Raw genomic sequence first — 25,337 nt, forward strand, 5'->3', positions numbered from 1 at the left:
TGTGTGTGTGTGTGTGTGTGTGTGTGTGTGTGTGTGTGTGTGTGTGTAAACATACATAGTTTTGTTTTTTTGTTTTTTTTTTTTCTACCGGGTATTCAAGTTTAATCGACAAAAGTACTTTTGGAGCAGAATGGGTTTACTGACTTACCAGTGATAGATGTGTGTTTTATGACTCTTTTTGCAAGGATAGGGGAGGGATATGGGGAAATTGAGTGAAACGTGTCTTAGGGAAGATGAAGAAATACACTCTGGGGTTACAGGGATGGTTTTGTCACCTGTGGTTTACGGTAAATTTCGTTTTTGGCTTAGATGTGATTTTGTTGCTAGCTTTGTTTGAATTACCAAGCTATATACGACTGCAATAATTTTCCCTTCCTATCTAAGAAGTAATCTGTCATTTACAAAAGTCTACCTTGACTCACACCACAAATCATGGATGCAAAAATGAAACTGCTTGCAAGTCAGGATAATCTCTCCATACCCCCTTCTTCTGTGGCTGTGTAGTTAATTGCATTTTTTGTGTAGTATGTCTTCCTTTTTCCTCACCAGTTTTTTCCTTGTAACATAACATTAAAAAAAAAAAAAAAAAAGACAAATTCAGTTTTCATCTAACCTCTGAGTTTACAGCTAAAGGAAAGAAAATTCCTCAGTGTGTCCGCAACCTAGGGGATGTGTCTGGCACAGGGCTATGTTAAGTTCTTTTTTTCTGTTGTTTCCTCTTGGCCTTCTGGCCTTCTTGTATTGGCAACTCCTCTGTGCTGATCTCTGTGACAGTTCAGGCTTGGGTCTGTTTTAACGGGACCCGTTAGCCAGGAAACCTTGTGATGTGAGCAGTCCACCAGGAACCCAGCTCAACCAGCTTTAAATCAGAGCAACCAGCAAGCGGTCGGTCACAGTCAGGACATCACGATTTGTCAGCGTCTGTCTGGCTCAGACCAGTTTCCTAGAAATCATCTACTCTGCCCTAAATTCGGCTTCAGTTTATGTCCTCCTGAACATTGGTTTTATGAACTCGGTGAACTCGTTTTGTTTGTTGGTTTGCTCCTTTTAATTATGAAAGTGAAGGCCCAAGCTGAAGAACCTTTTCCATTTTTTTCTTCCTTCTGATTTGCCTTTTTAAATGTTTAATGTCATTGTTAAAACTGTGCTCTAATTGCCACTATATTCTATTCCATCTCTTGTTAGAATGAAAAATCTACCACTCCTGTTTCAAAATCCAATACCCCTACTCCACGAACCGATGCACCCACACCAGGCAGTAACTCCACTCCCGGATTGAGGCCTGTGCCTGGAAAACCACCAGGAGTCGACCCCCTGGGTTAGTAAGAAGAAAGGTTTTCTGTATATTTATGCTTCTTGTTTTTAAAGAAGTTAAAGCAATTTAAAGAGTGCAGTACCTTCAGAGCAGTAATGACCAGCATTGTAAGGTTGTTAGAATTATTTAATCTGAACCTTGATGCCTTTTGGCTTTTGAGAATATTCCAATAAATTCATTTGAATCCTGGCTCCTTTAACGTGTGTATTAACATTTTACTAACTTACTGTTATCTGTGTTCTTGGTTTTTCTCTTCCCTCCTTCCGTTTCGGTCTGTAGCCTCAAGCCTAAGGACCCCGATGGCAGTCCCTTGTCCATACCCAACCCCGTTTGGGATCGTGCCCCACGCTGGGATGAATGGGGAGCTGACCAGCCCAGGCGCTGCCTACGCTGGGCTGCACAACATTTCTCCGCAGATGAGCGCGGCGGCCGCTGCTGCCGCCGCCGCCGCCGCCTACGGGAGATCCCCAGTGGTACGCGTGTGGCCCTTACAGAATCAGGCTCTTCCTCAGCCCGTGGGATTGCCAGACAGATCTGTGAATGTGGTCTATATAAGTGGAGGTATTTGTAAGGGGACCTGTCATACTTGTAAATTAAACTGCATGCAGTTCTGTCGTGAGATCCATTTTCTTTCCTAAGGTGAGGAACTGTCTTTGTTATTTTATGTTTTCTTTTAATTTTAAACCCCCAAGAGCAGAGCAAATAATAATGAATGCAGTGAACCCTTTGTTTCCATCATAAGCTTCAAAACTTACACAAATAATTTTTTTTCATGTATGGTTCACCCCCCCGCCCCCCCAATAGATTACCACTAAAATCATAAACGTCCTCTCTTTTCCCCAGTAGATGTTGCTGCATATATATTTTTAAAATCCTATTTTAAAGGCTGTGTTCTCCCAGGATTTAGGGAGATAGCGGGTAGGCTGAGAGGAGTTAATGTAACCGCGCTCGTTTTTGTTGTCTTGCCTGGGAAAATTGCAGGTTGGGTTTGACCCACATCATCACATGCGCGTGCCAGCAATACCTCCAAACCTGACCGGCATTCCGGGAGGAAAACCGTGAGTACCCCTGTGCCTCGTGCCCACTGGGCCCCGGGCCCCTGCCCGCCCTTCAGACTGAGCACTGCTAGGCAGTGTGGGGGAGTTCTTGAGGCTCACGCTTTTGCCTTGCGAAGAATTTTCCATTTTCTCTTCACCCAAGGAAAGCAGTAATGAGGTGGGGTTTTGTATTTTCAATTTAAAATCTGGAGCTTCTAATATGGAAATGCAAATTACCGAAGCATCTCCAGCAGTCAGGTCTTCTCCACGTCTGTTACTGAATTCTTTTGTTGCCTTGAAAAAAAGCGTCTTATGTGCAAACCTGGATGCTCACAATTTGAGCGTGTTGGGAAAAGATGTGCCAAACTTCAAAGGCTGTGAAAAGAAAGAAGTGTGGTCTTATGCTCAGTTGTGTTTGTGGAAAAGGTGGCTCGCTCATTTGGCTTCTTGTCCCGTGAGCGAGGTATTTGTAGCATCCGTATTCACAGGCCCCTTGAGTTACGAAGGCAAAACGCACACATCGGTTTTTCTGGCCTCTTGTATGTTCCACTCTCTCGCCTTATCTCATTCCACGTCCTTCATTTCAGTCCAGCGTACCTTTTTCTTACTACCTGTGCACGGTTCTCTCTGCTCTCTGGCTTCGTCTTCCCGGTACAAAGACTTTACTGTGAAATAACACTGGCTCCTTCCTTAAAATCGCAGCCTGCTTCCTCCGTCCTCTCTTTGGGAAGCATCCCCGCGGACCCTCCCCGCCTTATTAGTCACATGTGTGTATTTACTCTCACGGCTCTTTGTGCTGGCCGCCTCTCTGACGCTCCACGCCGTGCACACGCTGGTTCCCCGGGCTGCTGCTTTCTCACAGCCCTCTCCTGTCCACACGTGACCCTCCGTAGCAGCTAAGTCCCTTCTCCCAGAGGCTTTCCCGGTGGCTTGCCTGCCTCGGGGCATTTGCTCTTACTGGAAGGCCTGCAGTGCTTTTTCTGTGGCTTATGGTCTCAACTTCAAGTGTCTGCTGAAATGTCACTTATTAGAGCGTTCTGCCCTGACAGCCCTATCTAAAATAGCATCCATCGCTCCCTTACTCTCCCCATCACTGTTCTTTTCAACTGCTTGCCTTTTTTATGCTTGTCTGTAGGCATCATCTGCCTCTCCCTGCTTGAATGGAAGTTCCGTGAGAGCAGAGCAGAACGCTTTACTCTTCAGTTACGGAAGTAGCTCCAGTGCCTGAAATGGTACCTGGTTCCTAGTTGTTGCTCACAGTATATAGTTTTTAAATGAGTGAATGAATGGGGGTGCGGGGGAGAGAGAGAGCACAAGTGGGCCAGCCGGTCTCTTTCTTCTCTGATCTCCCATCGCTTCTTTATTCACTCCTGTACACTCAGGCACTTAGTTTTCACCTTGTTGTTTCCCATGCGTAATTTACTTCTGTCCAGATCTGTGCTAAACTTCCCCATTGCATCAGACACAATGCTGGCTCCATAGCCAAGTTGCTCCGTAAATATTTGACTGATTAATAAGGGAGGCAAAGCAAATTAGACTTTGAGTTCCCTGAGAATCGAAGGTATAAATACGCATTACCATAAAATTCTGTGTGCCTGCCTGTGTTCTGCAAATAGTTGTTGATTGACTTACAAGTCTTGTTGACTAAGAACTCTGATGTATTTGAAGGTGAAAATTTGGTGTATTTCAAGCAGTGACTAAATAACAAGGTCATAGGATTAATCAAATAACTCCAGTACCTGTGAGTTCCATATGAACCCATGGAGATGGGAGAGGTTTTTGTAGGGAAAAGGTGTGATCCCAGGTTCAAGTACTGCACAGTCACCACTTGGTTAACTAGCTGTTGCACCGGAGCTGGAGTATCACCGTGGGAACAGAAGAGCTGGTTCTTCTTGGCTCAGCTGCTGCCCAGGGGCCATGGCGGGGAGACAGCTGTGTCAGGAGTATAGAAAGAAGATGCCCGTCTTGGTTTAGGTTTGGGCCGTTGCAACCACTGTCGAGTTAGAGCTAATCTGATTGAGGAGGCACTTCGGAGCCTTAAGCTGGGCTCCTTTCCTTTCCCTCATTTTGATTCTTAGCATTGTACAATTGTTGGGATCCTTTGGGGCAGATTGATGGCTTTGAGGATGGTTGTGAAGTTTTGTTCCTGGAGGTGATAGAGCCACATCTAATGCAATTGGCAAATGACATTAGGAGTCCCAGAGAGAGCAAGGTGTGGTCAGCAGAGCGAGTTGTGGAGTGTGACAGATGAAAATTTGAATTCTTACTCTGCCAGTGGGCAACCTTGAGATAGTTGGTTAACTTTGTGAGCTCATCTGTAAACCAGGGGTGGCACCTCCCTGACAGGCAGGGCGTCAGGATGGAGGAAGATAAGATGTTGTACGTTTAGCACCGTGTTTGGTATAGGGCCGCAGTTCAGTCAGTTGCGGCATCATTTCCTGGTTAGCTTTGCCCCAAGGTATTATCAGTTTTTCAGCGGCTTCTGCAATAGAACATATTGTAGCGGGCAGAAGTGGCCCAAGATGATTAGATTGAGTAAATTAGACTCCACATCCCTGTCAATTGGTGCCTCTTTATACAAGAGGGCGTCAAGACATGTAAATTCACGTTCATGTATGCATATAGAGATAATATATTTTTATTACAGATTTTTTACCGAAGAAATGATTGTAACAATTAGGTGGCTCTTCAGATCTTAAGGTACAGAATTGTGAAACTTTGTTTTGTGCTTATTTTTCAACAGAAGCAACTCATATTTTTGTGCTAGAGCACAAAACATAATAAATCACCTAAAGGCTTTTCCCCTACCACACACACAAAGTAAATGGCCTTTCTCCAGACAGACTTAAAACAGTCGTGTATCTCTATCCTAATTATTTTTACAGAATGAGTTGCTAGATGTTATCAAAAGTTATAATTAAATGCATGTTCCAAACTAATGAATAAAGTAGCTTTTCTCGAATAATTCACATTGGGTCCTCTTGTCTATTCTGGTGAATTCGCAGGAGTTCCACTCAATATGTAATTAGAACGACAACATAGTTTAATTTCAACATAAGCCCAAAACGGACTTTTTCCCTCACCTGCTACTTGAAGGAGACATCTGTAAATATATACAACTATTCAGTCAAAACCCTAGTACTAATTATATCATGAGTTTATGGCATGTGAATGTCGCCGTGACAGAAGACCTCAGGTTTATGGGTTTTAGGCTGCTCACAATTCAGAAATCTTTCCCTGTTGTTGTATTTGTTTGTTTTTATAAAAGCAGGCTTTTTCAAGATAGGAACAATGCTTGACACACAGTAAGCCACCAACAAGTATTTGTTGGTCGGCTAACCTACTAGTGGGTTCATATGCTACTTAGAACCTGATTTTCTGTCATACTTCATAAAGTTCAGTGGCCAGACCTTTTGTTGTGAATTCAAGGCCTAGTCCTGTCTTGTGAGACCTTGGAAACTTGAAGTGTTGCAAAGTATGAGAAAGATAAGTGCGCCGTTACAGAACTGGGCCTTTTAGAGAGGGTCAGGGAGGTGGGGGTGGGAAGGCCAGGGACCTTCTTTAAATATGCTGCTTTTTCCTAGAAAGGTAGTGATTCGGATTAAATAGCATCTTCAGCGCACAAGTTTTAAAAAGAGCCACTTGCAGATGCCTTGACTGTTCGAAGTATATAGTTCTGTCAGAAAGTCCAAGCTGCTTCTCTTCTCCTTACAGTCTTCCTTAGCCATTCTTAGTTCTTAGTGCTTTTGCCTGCTGCACACACATGTGCGTATGCGTGTGTGTGTGTTTTGGAAGAGTGCTGGTCACCGTATTCTCTGGTGCCCTGTACCCTCTCCCTCCGGCCCTACGTTGCTACTAAATGGCCGGACATCTCGGACATCTTGAGTGTGTTATTCGCACGTCAGGTTCATCGTATCACGATGCTTCCCCACACTGGGTCTTCCTCCCGAATTGCCCATCAGGACTACTGGCATTCTGGTTCTTGTTTCCTAAGCTCAGAAACTCAGTTATTGGCTCCTTCCTCACATCTCATTCATTATGTCCTACAGAATTTTATATCCGCTGTTACTTTTAGTGTGGCTTCCTTAGCCTAGCCTAGTGCAGGTCCCCCACTGCCTTGCATCTAGATTATTGGAATAATTGTCTCCTACTTCTCCTACCCATGTGTTCCTTGCTGTCAAATTTATTCTGTCACTTGCCCCAGTGATGTCCTACCTGTTCTCTCTCCAAAAACCCTGTGGTGAGGGGCGCCTGGGTGACTCCATCGGGTAAGTGTCCAACTCTTGATTTTGGCTCAGGTCATGATCTCACGGTGGTTGAGAGCAAGCCCTGTGTTGGGCCCAGTGCAGAGCATGGAACCTGCTTGGGATTTTCTCTTTCCCTCTCTCTCAAAATAAAAAATGAACTTCAAAAAAAAAAAATAAAAGAATTTAGTGAATTCTGTTTGTCGAGTTGTCAGGCTGGCATTCTAGGCCCTCCCCTTCATAGCGTTAGGTGTCGATACATTGAGTTTCTATACATATAGATACATATCAATATATATACATGTATGTACACATTTGATCAGACTGTACTCGGGCCAGCTCCCTCAACCACTCCTCTGTGTAATCATTATTAAATAAATGAATCCTTGGATTAAAACCAGTCCAGCAATTTCCATCATTGTACCTTCTCCTTTTAGAGCCCTTGCTCTCTGCTATTTCCACCCCTGGAATTGTTTTTCTGTCTTCCTCCGTCTTTGGTGAGATCCTTCCATTCCACAAAACCCATCTCTACTACCGTGTCACTATTGAAATGTCAGCTTTGTCTTTTCTTTTTGAACCACCACAGAACCTGTATTTCTTATCTTCCGCCTGGTATTGTGCTCACTTCTATGCTTTTCTCATCATACTTCCTAGATTAGAAGCCCCTAGTGGGCAAGACCAGTGCCTTCCCTGATTTTGTATTCTTAGCATGATGTCTGTATCCAAGCATGTGGCTAAAAGGTCCTTACTGATGAAATTAATGAGACAGAGAAAGAATAGTGCTTCAAGCCTGGGTTTCTCTGAGTTTTAGAAAGATTGGCTTTCAGTACACCTTGCTAGCTACACATCAAAGAGTTTGCTGAAATCTGATAAGTGTGTACTAGAGTTTTATCGTTTCCAGTCTTGAGTATCTTACGTGTGCTAACAGCAAACAGAGGACCACATTATATCCTTAACACAAGTACGTTCTTGAAATTCTTCTTAAAGGATCTCCAGGAACATAGTAGGTGTTCACAGAGTGGTCGCGGTTGAGTTGAAGAATGTCCTATCAAAAACCTCAAAAGAAGTTGTGTGCCTAGTTTCTTAACTATTTTAATTCTCAAAGCTCTTTAAAAACCATTTAGTGATACTAGAGAGGAGAGAAGGGATGGCTTTTCAAGTAAATTATCATTAAGAATGTATAACACCATCTAAACTTGGAATAACCTTCCCCTGCCTTCTTTTAAGATTTACTCTTCATGACCTCTTTAATTGCTAAATCAATTAGCCTTTTCCTCCTTCGTCATCCCTCAGAATCTCAGCCTTTCTCTCCAAGTATTGCTGCCTTTCCCTCCTTGCCTGATTGACACCCAGCTCTCTCCCAAGGGGAGCCTCTCTGAGGGGATGCCCCTTCATTTGTTTCATATCCCAAAATCCTCAGGGCCAGTGGTGGGGTAATAAAGGCTGTCATCACCCTGCACCCCTTGCAGTGTGTTCTAGAACCGAACTCCTTTACCTTTTTGGGAAAACTCTAACCCTTTCAGGCTTGTGCCATTGGATTGTACCCTCCCCCCCTTCCACCTTGTTGGGGGATTTTCCCAGTTTATTAAAGACTGGACCCTTGGCTTAGGGTCTTCCTCCACTCGGAACCTGCCATCATCCCAGGTGACTCTGGTGTTCACAAGGTCAACCCCCAGTAACCTCGTGTCGTGGCTTGGACCATGTCCCCTCTAGCTTCTCCCTTTGAGTGCAGTTACCTACTTACAGGGTCACAAGGAAGATGTCGTCCCCGCCCCTCCCTGTGTCATCTCCAGAGTCCCAGTGTCCCATCCAGCACACCCTTCTCTACCTCCACCTGGCCAGAGTGATCTTTTGCATTGCAAATCTGTTCCCAGCTGTCTCACTGTCTCCCAAACCCTAGCCACTGGCTTGTCCCTTAGATCACTGCACAGAACTCCTGTCTGGTTTCCCTTTTTCTGTTGTGCCCCCTACAATCCGCTCCTCACCCAGCAGCCAGAACGGCACTTGAAAACACTAACTGAATCCTGCCGCTCCTGCCCCTGAGTCTCCTGTGACTTCCCCTTCTGCCCAGAATAACACCCACACTCCTCTTCACAGCCTGCCGGGCCCTTTTTAACACTGCCTTCCCGTCTCCAGCCTGCCCCTCTCCACTGAGTACACGCGAGCATTCCCACTTGGTTCTGCTTCAGGCACTGTGTCTTGTTCCTCTTCCTGGCACGTTCCCCCCTCGATGTGTGCAGGGCCTGTGTCCTTCCTTCATGTCTGTGCTCGAACGCTGCCCCAGACCTGTGCAGCTCGTGTGTGTGTGTGTGTGTGTGTGTGTGTGTGTGTGTGGGCATCTGATGGAGTCTGAGGTTCCTGATTTATCTCCTTATATATGATGTCTGCTTTCCATTCTAGATGTGGGCCTGGAGGATAGGGACTTGGTCTACTTTATTCACCTCTGATTCCCCAGCACCTGATAGCACCTGGTTCATACTAGGCACTTAATTAATAGTTTCCGAGTAGATCATAAGCATTCGGTCTCACTCTGGCCTTCACGTTTGTCACACACCTCCTCACACCGTCGTCTTTACACCATTTCCTCACTCTGTCAGATTGTCACGGTACCATGCACTTCCACTGTTCATAGCCTTGACCATCTAACATTTTAATACTTCTCTATGTGAATATCTCATTAATGAACCTGCCCCTCTGCCTACCTGCCGCCCACTCTCCACAGGCTGTAACCTCAGGAGAACCGGGCATATGGCTTTTTTCTTTCTGTTGTAACCCCAGTCCGGCCAGCATGCTGCTTGGTGTGCTGGGGTACGCAAGAAGTACGAGTTGAGGGGCCCCTGGGCGTCTCGGTTGGTTAAGCATCCAACTCTTGGTCTCAGCTTAGGTCATGATGTCGTGGTTCCTGAGTTTGAGCCCCATGTCAGGCTCCATGCTGACGGTACAGAGCCTGCTTGGAATTTTGTCTCTCTCAAAATAAAGAAACTTAAAAAGTCCGTGTTGAATGGTTGAATCTCTTTGATTGACCATCCTCTCCTCCCCGACCTTGATCATCTCTCTCAGTTGTCCACGTCTCTGACTGCTCTTGCTGGTCAAGGTTCTGTAGACGGAAGCATTCCCTTAGATCCTGCATGTAGTCTGTTGACTGCGTAATCTGCCGCAAGATTGTTTCTGTTCCCTTAGTTTCAACTGTCACTTTTAGTCGATAAGCACGCACAGGGGCGCCCTGGTGGCTCAGTTGGTTAAACGTCTGACTTCATCTCAGGTCATGGTCTCACAGTTCGTGGGTTCGAGCCCCACTTAGGGCTCTGGGCTGACAGTTCAGAGCCTGGAGCCTGCTTCAGATTGTGTCTCCCTCTGTCTCTGCTCCTGCCCTGCTTGCGCTCTGTCTCTCTCTCTCAAAAATAAACGCTAAAAAAAAAAACTTAACACGTTGTCCTTCTAACCTAACCTCTCTCCTGAATCACATTACTTGACTTCCTTCTGAGTTGTTAGGGTTCCTGACTGCCCTCACGTTAGAGAAAACCAAACCATTTTCCTCCCTGCGTGCATACCTTTCAGTCATGATTCCCTGACACTTGACTGATGTATCGTGGGCTACCTAAGTCATCTGGGTTCCAAGCTTCAGAGCCCTCCTCAGTGCTTCTCTCTCGGGTTGCACCTCCTATGTATCTCCCAAGTCCTTTGGATTTGACAAGGCAATGTCTTCTGTCTCTTGTCTTCCTAGTTTCTTGCTTCCTTCCCCCTCAGCAGTCTGACCTACTACTTTTCTTCTACAACCCAGTCCTGTACCTTTCTCTGTTGTTCACAGAGAAAGAAAAAGCCCTCCACTACCTGGCACCACATCTTCCACGGCCACATGTTCGCATCATCCTTTCTGAGGACACTAAGGGCCCCTCAGTAACGGGCTGCATTTTGATGAATTTAGGTGACTAGCCTGTAGATTTTTGCATTGAGGAACCATAAACTGGCTTGATTCTAAAACTTCCCTGATCGGTCCAAGCTCCAATCCTTTGTGTACCCACAGACGCTTTCCCCGGGTACGTCTTTTGTTAACTTCTTTCTATAAACAGAGCGCATTCCAAAGCTTCACGCCAAAGTAGAATGACATAATTTCCAAAATGAGCTATCGCCTGTGGTAGAGGATGGGTCCAGCCCTCTCCCCCCAGCCCCTGCTTCACAGTAGCCTCACTGAGGCGCCCTTCCTAACCTCTGCACCCTAAAAACAGGGGTGTGTTGAGGGAGATGTTCTAACTTAAGTTGCATTTTGGAACCAAATGCTTTCCCATATAGAGCTTTTCCTGGAAATGAACTAGAAAAGGAGCTGCCGATAGGTGCTCACAAGGTCGGCCTCTGTGGTGGTCACACAGGGTGCCTTTTCAGGTTCCAGCTCCCTTGGGAATTACTTGAATTAGTGATGGTCAAGTCTGTGGTTTGTGTGTAGGGCACGTCGGTCATTTCACAACGTAGGCCTAGATGCTCTTAACTCCTTAAAGCTTGATAACTTGGGCTTATTGATCCCCATTAGTAAACCACTTGATCGAATTGAGAGACAGGCAGAATCTTCTCACAGGCTTCTGAATGACCCATAGCAGAAAGCGGTGCAGGTTTGCTGAGCATCCTGAAGGAGTAGGTGTTATGCTAGACGTTGGCTGTCCTGTTTAATTCTCCAGGAAGTGTGGGTAGCATGGTCCCCCTTTTGAAGTTTAAAACTGAGGTTCAGAAAGGCTAAGTAACTACTTAGGTCACACAGCAGCTAGTGAAGGGTCGGCCTGAGAATTTGATCATAGAGCTAGCTCTGTGACTCTGAAAATGATGTTCTTTCTACTATAGTAGGTAAATTTGATTTCTTTGCAAATCACAAGTAGCACCACAAATGTTTTATTTTTCATCTCGTTACGACGATCAGTTAAGTAACATTTTTTGCATTCCCCTCTTCCTATTTTTTTCTCCTCCCCACTACCATAGAGCATACTCCTTCCACGTCACCGCAGACGGTCAGATGCAGCCCGTCCCTTTCCCCCCCGACGCCCTCATCGGACCCGGCATCCCCCGCCACGCGCGCCAGATCAACACCCTGAACCACGGGGAGGTGGTGTGCGCGGTGACCATCAGCAACCCCACGAGACACGTGTACACGGGCGGGAAGGGCTGCGTCAAGGTCTGGGACATTAGCCACCCCGGCAACAAGAGCCCCGTGTCTCAGCTCGACTGTCTGGTGAGCGAACTTGATGCAGAAATAGGATGGGACAGTGAGAGACTTGGGTGTACAAGCAGCACACGGAGTTGATCTCGAGTGGGTAGTTGTCCTCACCGCTTGGTGGCCTTTCGCGTGGAGGTTCAGAGTGCTGCTGAGGAGGCATCTTTCAGTTCCCCGGGGCAGAGTCAGCAGGTCTTGGTGGCACGTGCCCCAGGGCAGCTTCCATTCACCCGGCCCAGGGCACCGGCACCGACCCACCACCTGCTTTCCTGTCTGGTAAGGGAGGTGAGGAGAAGTCGAAGCCCGGGAGGGTTTCTGTGAGCATGCTCCTGGCTGTCTCAGTCTGTCACATTGTGAGACGAGACTAGAGTACCCCCTTAGCTGTCTCCTGGGCACCTGTCCCTGTGTTGTGTTTGAAACCTCACTTGGACGTTCTTCCTTAGACCGGCGGTAGCGCTCTCGCCGCAGCGCAGTGTTAGGTCCGCGTCACATGCCTGACGCACACAGCATTCCCAGAGCCTAACGAGCTGGAAGGGGCCTTTTTTTTCCTGTCCCTTAACAGTCCTCGATGGGGTCTTGCCCCCGGTTGATGATGCTTGATCAGCCCCGGCCGCCCGTCAGCCAGCTAACGCAGGCCGGAAGGGAGGAGACTCCACGTCTCTGACCCCTGACCCTCTGGCGGTGGCAGGAGGACCTTTCACTGGCCAGGTCGAGTGTGCCAGGGGACCCAGGTCCCCAGATGTGGCTGCTCCGGGATTGTGAGGGCCCCCGCGTTGTGTGCATGTGTCTTTGTGTGCAAATGACGGAGGCAGCTGGGTGATTTGGTGGTGGTGGGAGTTGGGTCTAGATCTTTGCATTTTCATGCTAATTAAGATTAAATATCTCAGCACTAAATTTGTAGATCAAGTTTAAGTACTTCCCTAATTTCATGTAATTTTCTAGCATTAATCCACTTTATCATTGTCATAAGTAAAAATGGCTCATTAAAACCAGGAGGGAACACAGTACTTTTATGGATTTCTGCTCTCATGTTAATGCTGTTTTCCTTTCCTCATGAGTGATCTCTTGATGGTTTTTGTCTCTACAGAACAGGGATAACTACATCCGTTCCTGCCGATTGCTCCCTGACGGTCGCACCCTCATCGTGGGAGGGGAAGCCAGCACTCTGTCCATCTGGGACCTGGCGGCTCCGACCCCGCGCATCAAGGCGGAGCTGACGTCCTCGGCCCCTGCGTGCTACGCCCTGGCCATCAGCCCCGACTCCAAGGTCTGCTTCTCGTGCTGCAGTGACGGCAACATCGCGGTCTGGGACCTGCACAACCAGACGCTGGTGAGGTGAGTCGGCAAGATCCCTTACCAGGGCACGAGGGGAGCCGATTTTACCACTCTGGGCCAAAGAGCTGTGTGCGTCTAAAAAGATGAAATAACAATTACCGTACTAAAAAGTGTTAGGAACAGGCCTCTTTTAAGATGCTGGAAACAAATTAGTAATGTAGAATCTTATTTTCTACACTTCTGATCTTAAAAAATGAGGGCTTGTTTTCTTTCTTTGCTTTTTTTGGATGTTATCCTGAGCATCACCAACTTGGGTTTTTAAAAAATGAGGTCATTTTTACATAATTAATGTACATAATGTTCCCATGACCTCATGAGCTCGTTAGACATCTGTAATTTGCCATCTGTGCTTGCTAACCAGCCATTATTGTGGATAGACACTCACTGAGAAGATTCACAGCGCATGGCACTGTCCTTTGTGCCACGTGTAGCCCACACATTCATTCGTTCAGCAGATAACCATCGAACACCTACCGTGGGCCCAGGCTTTGTGCTACTTGCTCTGAAATGGTCTAGATTATCTGTAGTCCCACGTTGGAGGATGGATAGATGCACTGAGATGTCTGTTTTAAGAAGTGAAATTGTATAGGGTTGGCGTTGATAGGTAAAGCCCTGAAATGAGTCTCCAGATGTCAGCACCCACAAGAGCAGGAAGCAAGAGGTGTGATCCGCCGAAGGGTGTGAGAGGATTGTAATCAAGCCTAGCTGTGAGTTCGAGGGAGTGTGTCAGGAGAAGAGGCCTCCACTGTCCATCCGTCAGATATTTTGCAGGACTGAGCTCTAAGTATGATTCCAAAAACAAAGTAGTTGTCATTTGTTTCATCTTGGGTAAGGCTCTTACAAGAAATTGCTTCTGATCTCTCCTTCCCCCAGTGTCTTTTGTACATTCCACCAGCTCCTGGGGCAGCTGAACCACACTGCGTTTCTTTCCATGTGCCTTACCTGAGAGCATGGCCGTTTTGTCTTACGTGGCCTCGTACAGTTGCATTGTTGTGCCCTGGCAAAATTCGCTCTTGCCGCTCCCTTGCCCTCCTCATAGCTTTTGTAGAAGGGAAGATGTTCCTGACTTCTTAAATTCTTTCCTTCGGGGGCGCCTGGGTGGCTCAGTCGGTTAAGCGTCCGCTTTCAGCTCAGGTCACAATCTCACGGTTTGTGAGTTCAAGCCCCCCCGCGTTGGGCTCCGTGCTGACAGCTCAGAGCCTGGAGCCTGCTTTGGGTTCTGTGTCTCCCTATCTATTTCTCTGCCCCTACCCCTGCTCATGCTCTCTTTCTCTCTCAAAAATAAATAAATGTTAAAAAAAAATTTTTTAATTCTTTCCTTCATATCACAATGATATAATAGGTCTTAAAGTATTTTTGGTTAGTGCATATACATGTAGCTGTGTGTTCTCTTTTGTTTACTTGTGTTGGAGATTTTTTTTCCCATTGGTTATAGTAATCGTTTTTTGGTATGAAGAGTACTTCCTAAGTATTCAGAAATAAAAAGTGCAGGAAATACAACATCTTAACTAAACTTCAATCTATGTATATGCTTTATTATTACTTTGAATAATTAGAAAATACAGTAATTCCAAATGAAATCTATAAGACTGGCAATGATATTGCTCCCTGAGGAATTCTAAATTTTTTTATTGAAGTATAATTAACATTTAGTGTTATATTAGTTTCAATATGCAAAATAATGATTCACCAATTACTAAGTGCTTATCATGTGGGTGTACCCTTAATCATCTTTGCTTATCTGTCCCCTCTCCCACCTCCCTTCTGGCAACCACCAGTTTGTTTTCTAGGAGTCTGGTTTTTTGTTCATCCTTTTTTTTTTCTTTGTTCATTCATTTGTTTCTTAAATTCTACATATGAGTGAAATCATATGGTGTTTATCTTTCTTTGACTTATTTCACTTAGCATTATACTCTAGCTCTATCCATGCTGTGGCAAATGGTAAGGACTTTTTTATGGCTGAGTAATACTCCACTGTGTATCTATACCACGTCGTGTCCATTTATCAGTGGACACTTGGGCTGCTTCCGTATCTTGGCTATTATAAATAATGCTGCAGTCAACATAGGGGTGCATACATCTTTTTGAATTGGTGTTTCCTTGGGTAAATACCAGTAGTAGTAGAAGTCCTGAATCATATGCTGTTTCTACTTCTAATTTTTTGAGGAAGCTCCGTACTGTTTTCCACGGTGGCTGCACTGACGAACTCCTGAGTTGAGTTCACCTAAAAACTAACTTTTCAAACTCTGAGTTGAGTTCACCTAAAAACTAACTTTTCAGGGGTTTACACTCCATTTTGACATTTTCAGGCAATTCCAGGGCCACACAGATGGGGCCAGCTGTATTGACATTTCTAATGACGGCACCAAGCTCTGGACGGGCGGCCTGGACAACACGGTCAGGTCCTGGGACCTGCGCGAAGGGCGGCAGCTACAGCAGCATGACTTCACCTCACAGGTCTGGTCTTGTGCCCGTGACCTTTTAGACGCCATGGTCTTGTGAAATACAGGACGTGCTTAAGGTTTAAGTCGTTTACCAGGTGATGAAGTCACTTTTGACTCTAGGTTAGATAACTGAAAATTTCATTGTTTTCTGTCAAAATAGCATAGTGTTTATTTTATTAAAGGATTAATATATTGGATTTTACATAAATGGCTAATAAATTCTGTTGTGGAGATGTATCGCATTACCTTAGGATTTGGCTGCGATTTCTTCCCATACAATTCAAATTATCTTGACGTCTTTCATAATTGGAGTAGTATCTATCCCCAGAAGAAACAGTACCTCCCGGTTAAAGGAGGTGCTCTTCCCTCGTCACCGTCACTATCGCCTGTTTTAATTCCAGATCTTTTCTCTCGGCTACTGCCCAACTGGAGAGTGGCTCGCAGTGGGGATGGAGAACAGTAACGTGGAAGTGCTTCATGTCACCAAGCCAGACAAATACCAGCTGCATCTCCATGAGAGCTGTGTGCTGTCGCTCAAGTTTGCCCATTGTGGTGAGTAGTCCCCTCCCGTCCGCCGCCAGAATCCCTCCTTCTGCCCTCCTGCTGATGCGTTTTACTCCACCCCTTTAGTTTATTACCGTGTCCCTCTTCAAAATTACATTACTTTCTTACACATACTTGCTATGTCTCTAACGCTGTGTACTAATCCACTTTACCCTTCTTGTAAGTATAAATAACTCACTAAATCTAGGAGAGTGAGCTTTATTTTTCCCGTGAAGAGAAACTTTTGTTGCAAATGAGATGGGTTTTCTGTGAATGGTTGGGTGCTCTATATAAAGCACATCTCCGGTATCTGATGACGTCACACGAACAAAACCCCTCTTTCTGTAGGCAAATGGTTTGTAAGCACTGGAAAGGACAACCTTCTGAATGCCTGGAGAACACCTTACGGAGCCAGTATATTCCAGGTAACATTAACTTGTTTAGCTACCACTTCTGTGTGCTCGCTGCATGGCAGTGGTTCACCCAAGCTCGCTCTGTGCATTCTGTCAGGTTAATAAGGCCCCCAGTGTTCTAAGGGGCAGGTGCTGTGATTCGCCTGTCGTACAGACCAGAATACCCTGCGTGAGGGAGGCTCGTGTCCTAGCCACAAGCCGTGGAGGGCGGGGATGGTCTCCAGTTCTCTGTGAGCCCAGAGCCGAGACACCGAGCCTGATACGCTAGCTCTTCACACCTCAGTCCCGTTTATACACGAGAGTAGAGGTTTTACGTCTTCTGTGATTTTCGTGTGGGGGTTACATCTTTAAAATGCTTACATTTAAAAAGTTTGAGCGTATTGCTTGAATACTTGTATTAGGATTGTTATTTCTTTGGGCTTTTTTCCCCAAAGAAGAGTGTTCCGGAAAAGTTTAGTAAATCTTGATTAATTTCATAAGTGTGTATTCTTACTGAATCAGTGGTCCTTGGTGTAGAGTGTGAAATTATTTCTAGGAGGACCAAACGGTAGGCATGGTACCCCGTGTGCTCACGCACAGTCTCGCTGCTCTCTGGCTGTCACGTGTGAATCTCCTGGACAAGTTAAAGAAGACCACCTTTTTTTAACCTGTACTTCGAATTTTTTTTTTTTTTTTTTTTTTAGGAATAGAAACAGATTTGCAGTTTTCTCGAATGAGTAGTACTAAGTCATCATAGAGTAGATCAATGCAGTTGAATCCAAAAATATATATATTGAGTGAAAATACTGTGCAAGATAATCAACAGGACAAAAACAGCTAGTTCTTGCTGCCATGAAGTTTATAATTTAATACAATATTTTTTTTGTATTATGGGTTAAACCCTTTCTGGTGGTCCCAACCAGGACTTAAATATATGTACATGTATGTATATATGTATGTGTGTGTATATATGTATGTGTGTATCTATAAAATCTTAGAGTGGATCTTTTTTTTTTTTTCTTTTTTTTACGTTTATTTATTTTTGAGACAGAGAGCGACAGAGCATGAACGGGGGAGGGTCAGAGAGAGAGAGGGAGACACAGAATCTGAAACAGGCTCCAGGCTCTGAGCTGTCAGCACAGACCCGACGCGGGGCTTGAACTCACGAACCACGAGATCATGACCTGAGCCGAAGTCGGATGCTTAACCGACTGAGCCGCCCAGGCGCCTGGATGTTTTACAAGTGTGTGAATATCTTATGTGTATGATGGGTTGTGAAGTAAAATGGATTTATTACAGATTATAGTCCAAAAAGTTTGAGAAACACTGATAATGGGTTAGCATCTGCATGTCAGATTTTGTGTGTGTGTATGTGTGTGTGTGTGTTTTCAGAGTTCCGGTTAAAATCCTGTGAAGTTTAGAGGCGCCTGGGTGGCTCAGTCGGTTCGGCATCTGACTCTTGATTTCAGCTCAGGTCATGATCTCACAGTTCGTGAGATTGAGCCCCTTGTTGGGCTCCACGCTGACAGCACAGAGCCTGCTTGGGATTCTCCCTCTCCATCCCTTCTTTCTCTGCCCCTTCTCACCTCCCCCACATGCTCGCTCGCGCTCTCTCTCTCAAATAAACTTAAAAAATAAAATAAAATCTTGTGGGGTTTTGTTTAGCACAGTTCAGTTCAAGGTTGACATTGAACTCCTTGAAGGTAGTGTAGTTGAAGACGGTATCCAGAACTCTTAAGTGTGTACAGCTGGCATTCTTTTTTCACACAGGACAAAATGAGACTTTCTATTACAAATATTTTTACATTCCCGATGTCAAAAGATGTGGTGTTTTTGATGCCATTTTCCACTTGAACTCTGAGGCAACCCTCTGAGGTGGCGGGCAGGCAAGATGTCTTTACCTGCTTGTCAGGGAAGGAGGCTCAGAGGGGTCGAGTGACTTGTCCGGTGTTCCACAGCTCGACCTGAGTCCAAGCCGACTGACTGAGGTTGAGGGTTTCCCGCCCTTGACCGTGTGGAGCACAGGATCGGGAACCGGGCGTGGCTTCTTCGACCCCGCCGCCTGTTCAACCGGCCTGCCTGCTGCCCCACGGCCCCAGTGCAGGAGCCCGTAGCCTAGCTCGGGGCGGCGTCCAGAGGAGTGCCCCTGGCCCCGCCATTTAAGGAGGTGCCCGGCCCGTCTTTCCTGCCTTGGTGCTCCCGTCGGGACAGCGGGACGTGTCACACTCTTCCCCCGTGTGTTTTCTAGTCCTGCCTCGTGGGTTTGTCCTTGAGTACCTAACCTTTGTGTCTGTTTCCTTCCTAGTCCAAAGAATCCTCATCGGTGCTTAGCTGTGACATCTCTGTGGATGACAAATACATTGTCACTGGCTCTGGGGACAAGAAGGCCACGGTTTATGAAGTTATTTATTAAGGACAAATCTTCATGCGAACTGGACCCCTTCTCCCTGTAGCACTTTGTTCTGTCCTCCTCTTCCCCTGCATCTAAAACCAAGGATTCCACACGCTGGCTACAGCTGTGGGGTTTGATCCCGCCTCTTACCCCCACTTCCTCCTCGCTGTTGAATTGTGAATACCCATTAAGAACCTGTGATACCAAATCTTCAGCTCTCTACTCGGAAGAACATGGAAGAACCATACTTAACCGTGACAGAATCTTGAATTATGTATTATATCTGTAATATATTTATTTTGTTTAAAGAAGGCTTTCTAACTTTGACTGAATAAAGCTGTCTGCTCCTGCATTGATAATGAAGATGCGTTGTATTTGATACCCCTCCCCTCCTTTTTTTGGCAAAGGAGGGGAAAGGAAGGTTTAAAATAATTGATTAAAAATGTCACTAAATGTAGACTAAGGACTGTATAGAGACGTGAAATGTATAATTACATATGGAAGCAATATGTTGCTGTGTTGTTAGGTTTTTGTTTTTGTTTTTGTTTTCTACTTTAAATGTTTGGAAATTTGAACGATTAGAACCTGACAGGCCACGTCGTATTCATTTGAGTCTATTTGGACAACTTTAACAAATATATCTATAGCTTTAGATTCTATTTGATAAAAGTAATTGGACTTCTCCTTTTTCTTTTTTGACTCGTTGACAAGTGTCTTTGTAATAAGTTTTTAATTCCTTTTTTTATTGTATTATAGACAGATGAACAAATTAAATCTGGCCTAAAGAGAGAACTTAATCCCTTCCGGATATTTTTGCCATGTTTCTTTGCAAAGGGAGATGTATACCTTTGGGCAATTTTGTCATTAACGAGAAATTATGGGCTATTTTTTGGCATGTTCTTCGGGAACTGCACAGACTCAGGGGAGGATTCCTCCTGCTGTGCAAGGCAAGTCTTTTACAAAACGAGGACAGCAGAGGAGATTTGCAAGGACCTCCCTCTGAAAACCAGAAAGAATGGACTCTCACCTGGGAGGAGGACTTGCTTTCTTTACCTCCGGTTCTTTCCCTGTCTTAGTTGGATGTCCCCGAAATGGACGCGGGCTGTGCCATTGTGCCAGAAACATTGTGTTATCTTTTATGTTGTTGTTGTTGCTGTTCAACTATGATATGTGACTCCTTTTTTTTTTTTTATTATTATTTTTTGTTTGAATGCTTTAAAAATCTTTTAAGTCTGTGGATCTGCTGATGTACAGTGCCTTTGCTGCTATGGATCAAAATCAAGAGAACTGTGTAGATAAACTTTATTGTACAAGTAGAAAATTACTTAATTTCATACTAGAAATGGATGGATGCTGCAAGTTGAAATGGACTGTCCATTGACGTTCCTAATGTGGTAGCAGAAAAAAAAAAATGGTGTCTTAAGTGCTTAGTGTTTGATGTCATTAACAGTTTCGTAAAACTCTACAGTGTAGAAAGATTTTGATACTAAACTGTGCATTGTACATAGTTCTAATGCATCGTATTGACCACCAGTACTTCTATAACGGTAGATTGTTTGTGCATTCAGACTTTTAAGCATTAAACATAAAATAACTTCTAGGACGCTTATTTCTAATTCTTTGTTTTGCTGACTTTGGTTTGTTTTTTGTCTGTGACTTTGCCACTCCTATATGCTAAAAATTACTAGTTTTATTCAAGGGAGACGGGGGTCACGTGGGCTTTATTGTTACCGCCGTCTTAGTTCTGTTTTTATTTTCACTTGACAAGAACGGGAGGGGAGAGCAGATGGACGTTATCAAGGACGTGTTGCTACCAAACAGTTATTGAGTGTCTCCTTGGTTTGTACAAATACGGTCTCTCGAAACGTTGTCAGTGTTACTCGAATGCTTTAGAGCTGCGCTGTTCGGTATGGTTCCACTAGCCGTTTGTGGCTAAATTTCACTCCATTGAAATCAACTGGGGGGGGGGGGTAGTAAGTTTGTTAGTCACACTAACTGCATTTGAAGGATCCAGTAGCTGCACGTGGCTAACGGCTACCATATTGGACTGTTCGATTTAGCCCCCACATACCATGTCTAGCCACTTGGGTTTGGGAAACATTTCCGGTGTAATACACGGGAGTCGTTGAAAGCATGAGGCCCTACGGGCTGCTTCTAGTGGGGCATGTGAACATTGGACATGAGGAGGGGCTTAGAGAATTCTAAATTCCTGAGGCTCAAAAACCTGGCATTTTAGGGATCCGCTGGGTAGAAAGAAGGCTGGGGTTGGAGGCCCCACCGTGGACTGGAGTGGGCTCAGTGATCAGCTGTGACCCAGACAGACTCTTTAGGTGCCAGATTTCAGCAGTGTTCCCCCACGCGGTTGGAAGCATTGCTTCGGAGTGTGGGTACTGTGAGTGCTACCGCATCAGATGATAACATTTTAAAGGATTCTTAGCTCCCATTTCTGTGTAGCCTTACTAAGCTTTCTTTAAAAGTATAGAGATCCGGAGTTTTTAAAAAATCCCTCGAGTACAAGGACTATGACAATACCATGTTTATGCCTCTAGAAGGAGAAAGTACTGCCTCAAGGAGGTAGAATTTCCCCTTTGGTGTCGGGTGGTGAAGTCTCTGCTGCCCGTCACTTGTCTCTTTAGGGAGATCCAAAATACTGGCTTGTTCTCTACTGGATTAAAAGTTGAGGTGGATGCACACATATAGACTCAGCCTTTGATACTTAATGAACATCAGCTTCCTCTCTTTGCCCAGGTTTTATCAGATTAGATTTTTATGTCTTCGATAGAAATCTCAGGCCTGGATTGATCTACACAAAAATCTTGATGTTGTAATTATACCTTGGTTTACGTTGGTTTTCTCTCCGAGTATGGTCTGGCAGTCTGAAGAACTACTGAGATAGGAAACACCCGGAACCAGAGAAAACTTGGTTCCAGTCAAAGAACAGTGGTGTGGGACCGGAAGACTGACTCACGTAGAAATAGCAAGAAATAGAAACTCAGACTGAAGAAGCCATCAAGACTTTGTCCCGAGATTGGCAGATAAAGCGTGCCGTGACAAAGTCCAAGATCTTTCAAGTTTTTACAGAGAAACACCTCACTCTTGGGCCACTTCTTAGCAAGGCGGTTTCGTGTCCAACAAGCTGCTAAAGGTCCAGCCTTGTTCTGGAGGGTGTGTGCCGACACTAACTTGCAGCCCTGTAAGCCATGAGATCTCAAGAAACTCAGCTTTAAACCGTCTCACGCAGCCACGAAATCCCGGGACGTCACAGCCACGAGCAGGGGAAATTGATGCCCCACGGTCAGACGGTGGCATTCTGGGCAGAGAGGCCGTGCCCACGTAAGCAGCTAGACCATCGGTGGTCCCCTCCATTATCATGGGCCATATGCATCCTCAATCTGGATGATCTTCCCCTGGGGCTGTATAACCCAGAAACAAAAGATGCGACTTAGAGTATTTGTCTTTGGGTCTTTTTGGCAGCTGTAAGGAAATGTGTAGAGTTCCTTGCCCAGCATTAAGTGAGAAATTACAGTTATAAACACGTTGGTACCAAAACAAAACAAAAGCCTCGATACTTCTGGAGGCTCATTTCTGTAGCCCTCCAGCTCCTGAGCAATCCGTGGAGCGGCGTCCCACAAGCTCCGGGTCGCTTCTCGCCGGGACATCGACAGTAGAAGCAGCGGGGCCCAACCATACCTCTTCTGAGCTAATTGTATTTATTTGCCTTTCGGTGCCAGCTTTGATTCAGGACTGACCATGGAAATGGTTTAGGTTTGGTAACCCGAGCACATCAGAAAACCTCTCACTAACGCGTTACAACATTTTAACAACAGTGCTATCCTGATGGTGCGAACCAACTCTCATTATAAGCTGCTATCAAAAACTTCAGTTTCCTTTTCGTTTGGGTTTTTGGCAGCAAGTGACAATCTTTTGGGTCCCAGATAGGAGTTAGTAGGGGGATGTCTCTGGTCCCCCGGGAAGGAGATCCTCTGCTGGGTCTTACGTGTTTGGCCTGCAGGGAAGGAGAATTCCTAGGGCTGCCTTTAGTCCAGAGGAGAACCAAGAGTACAAGCGTTTTCACAAAAATTGTCCCTTCTGATCTCACAACAGCCTCGACAGGCTGGGTGCCAGAGTACGGGATTTACACAAAAGTACCCAGAGAAGCAGAAGAAGACAATTTGTCCAAATCCCCTGTCTCCCAAGGAGGGCTAGCCGATCTCCACCCCCAAGGCTCCAGATGTGGAGTTGGAAGTCTGTGCCATTTGCCCAGCGTGGCAGATTTGGAGTCTTCCACCCACCTGCTGCTCTCTGCCCTTCAAGTTTCCCGCAAGCTAGCTGGCTTGGGGTTTAGGCATCGCAGAATCTCTTGAAAACTTCATCACAGGGGTGCCTGGGTGGCTCAGTCTGTTAAGCAGTTAAGCATCTGACTTGGGCTTAGGTCATGATCTCACGGTTCGGGAGTTCAAGCCCCGTGTCGGGCTCTGTGCTGACAGCTAGAGCCTGGAGCCTGCTTCAGATTCTGTCTCCCTCTCTCTTCCTGCCCCTCCCTCACTCATGCTCTGTGTCTCTCTCCCTCCCTCTCTGTCTCTCAAAAAATAAATAAACATTAAAAAAAACCTTAATCATAAATCATCTTTGGAGTCCCTAGGACGTGTGTGCCTACTGTGGAGAGTGGTACATGCAAGACAAAAACCCACTTGTGGCTGAGTAGACTTTCCCAAGGGCAACCCTCATGACCTTGTTGAGCCTGGGTGTCACCATTAAGGTGACATCATGGCTTGATGAGAACATTCATAACTAACAAGCTTTATGTTACCTTGGAAGAAGACGTAAACTGACTTGAGCCCAGCAACACTAACACACATGCCAGAAGGTACGAGTGAGTTCTATTCGAATTTTGAGAATTTAGGCAGTAAATTTTTGGACTCTATTGAGGTGGAGTTCAAATAATGCCCAAATGGTTTTCAGTGGCCCAGCGTTTCTCCACAGACCTAGGTAGACCTCACTGGCTTTTTCTCAACCTACCAGATACCTCCACAGCTGCTTCTAAAAGAAACTACCAGAGGTAACACGCTGGCTCTCCCTTGTGTCATGTGGCTGGAAGCATGAGTTGAACTAGAGATTTTGTGTTCCCAGGAGGCTGAGAAGTAGGAAGAGAATGAGTCATGGTGGGATCTTAGTCAAAGAGAAGGCTGCTGGCCCTCTCTCGAGGGCTCCATCACAGAAAACAGGCCGAGCGTGTGCCCTTCCTCCTCGCAAGGCCAGCAGCACAGGGACAGGAAGAGACACCGGCAGGAACCATCATCGGGGATTGGAGCGAGACCCCTGGACCGCCAGGCATCCAGCAAAGGAGTTTTCCTTAGGACAACCTCCTGTTTTTGGAAGAACTTCAGTTGGATGCCTCTTGGCCTCAAGAGTTTAGCTTAAACAAATACTATTCACTTCAACGTCTATGAAGTCAAGTGTTTAGCATCATGCATCTAATGCAGAAAAGCCTAGTGCTGCTGAGAAGGAAGCACCTTCCCCCGGAGCCAGTTGGTCTTTGCCAGGTGAACGAAGACGAGATGGTCTCTGGAGTAATTGAAGAAACCATCCGTTCAACTTTGTTCTTAAATCTCCTCCAGATATTAACAGCCCCTTTTGTTTTTCCTCCAAGTAGACAGTCACTGTTAACGAAATGTGATTTCAGGCTTTACGGCTGAGTCAGGAAATTCAAAGTCACAAGTTTCCACACTGAGAATCAGTCAATGCCACTGCGCACGACATCCGCAGGCCTCAGTGTTTTAGTGGAACACGAACAGCCTCTTGGGCACAAATCGGCTGTGAAGGTTGCTCTGAGGACAAAGGCCCTGGTTCACGGACACTCGTTCCCGAGCTGTGGTCTTCAAAAACAAGGCAGAAAGTGCCCCCAATGGGAGCTTTAGTGGTGACTCAGGCTGACTAAAAGTGAAGGATTTGGCGATGATCCCTCAGGGGCAGACTTGCTTTTCCCCTTGAGAGGCTTGGCTGAGGTGCTTGGTCTGGGCCCATGTGGCTCTGCAGACATCCCCCCGTGTGGGCAGCTTTGAGCTGGAGTACAAACGGACTTGAGCTCCGGACTTTTGGCAGACGGCATCTCCAGCCCCCAGCATTTTGTGTTTGCTTGAATCTGTGCTTTTTGCGCCGGAGATTCGTTTTCCTGGGAGTTAACAGAGAACAGTGTTATTATGGAGTCTTTCCCACACTGATTGCCGTTTGGTTTTTAAGACTCATAGGAGCTTGTAACCTGACCCCAGAGCTGCGCGGTCGAATAAGATAAGGCAGGTTGGTGTTGGAGCTTATATAGGTTCATCTTACCCTCCCCCCGACTTATGTTGCAATATAATTGACCTATAACATTGTGTACGTTGAAGATCTACAACTTGATGAGTTGATACATGCATGTATTAGGGGGTGACCACCACA

At 45.7% G+C, this 25,337-nt stretch overlaps 1 protein-coding gene across 7 annotated transcripts in view; it reads left to right on the top strand.

Annotated features, from left to right (window-relative positions):
• Positions 1–20,499, top strand: part of TLE4 (TLE family member 4, transcriptional corepressor) — a 141,601-nt gene extending 121,102 nt beyond the window's left edge. For all 7 annotated transcript variants that reach the window (XM_049647646.1, XM_049647788.1, XM_049647847.1 and 4 more), the window contains 9 exons: positions 1,186–1,318; positions 1,595–1,788; positions 2,297–2,373; positions 11,562–11,811; positions 12,881–13,128; positions 15,438–15,585; positions 15,974–16,124; positions 16,464–16,540; positions 18,813–20,499. In XM_049647646.1, the coding sequence (XP_049503603.1) occupies positions 1,186–1,318; positions 1,595–1,788; positions 2,297–2,373; positions 11,562–11,811; positions 12,881–13,128; positions 15,438–15,585; positions 15,974–16,124; positions 16,464–16,540; positions 18,813–18,920 (1,386 nt within the window). In that variant the 3' untranslated portion in view covers positions 18,921–20,499. The remainder of the gene's footprint in view (positions 1–1,185; positions 1,319–1,594; positions 1,789–2,296; positions 2,374–11,561; positions 11,812–12,880; positions 13,129–15,437; positions 15,586–15,973; positions 16,125–16,463; positions 16,541–18,812) is intronic.
• Positions 20,500–25,337: the final 4,838 nt, after the last annotated feature.

This window comes from Panthera uncia, chromosome D4 (genome assembly GCF_023721935.1).
Source record: "Panthera uncia isolate 11264 chromosome D4, Puncia_PCG_1.0, whole genome shotgun sequence".
NCBI classification, from domain to species: Eukaryota; Metazoa; Chordata; class Mammalia; order Carnivora; family Felidae; genus Panthera; species Panthera uncia.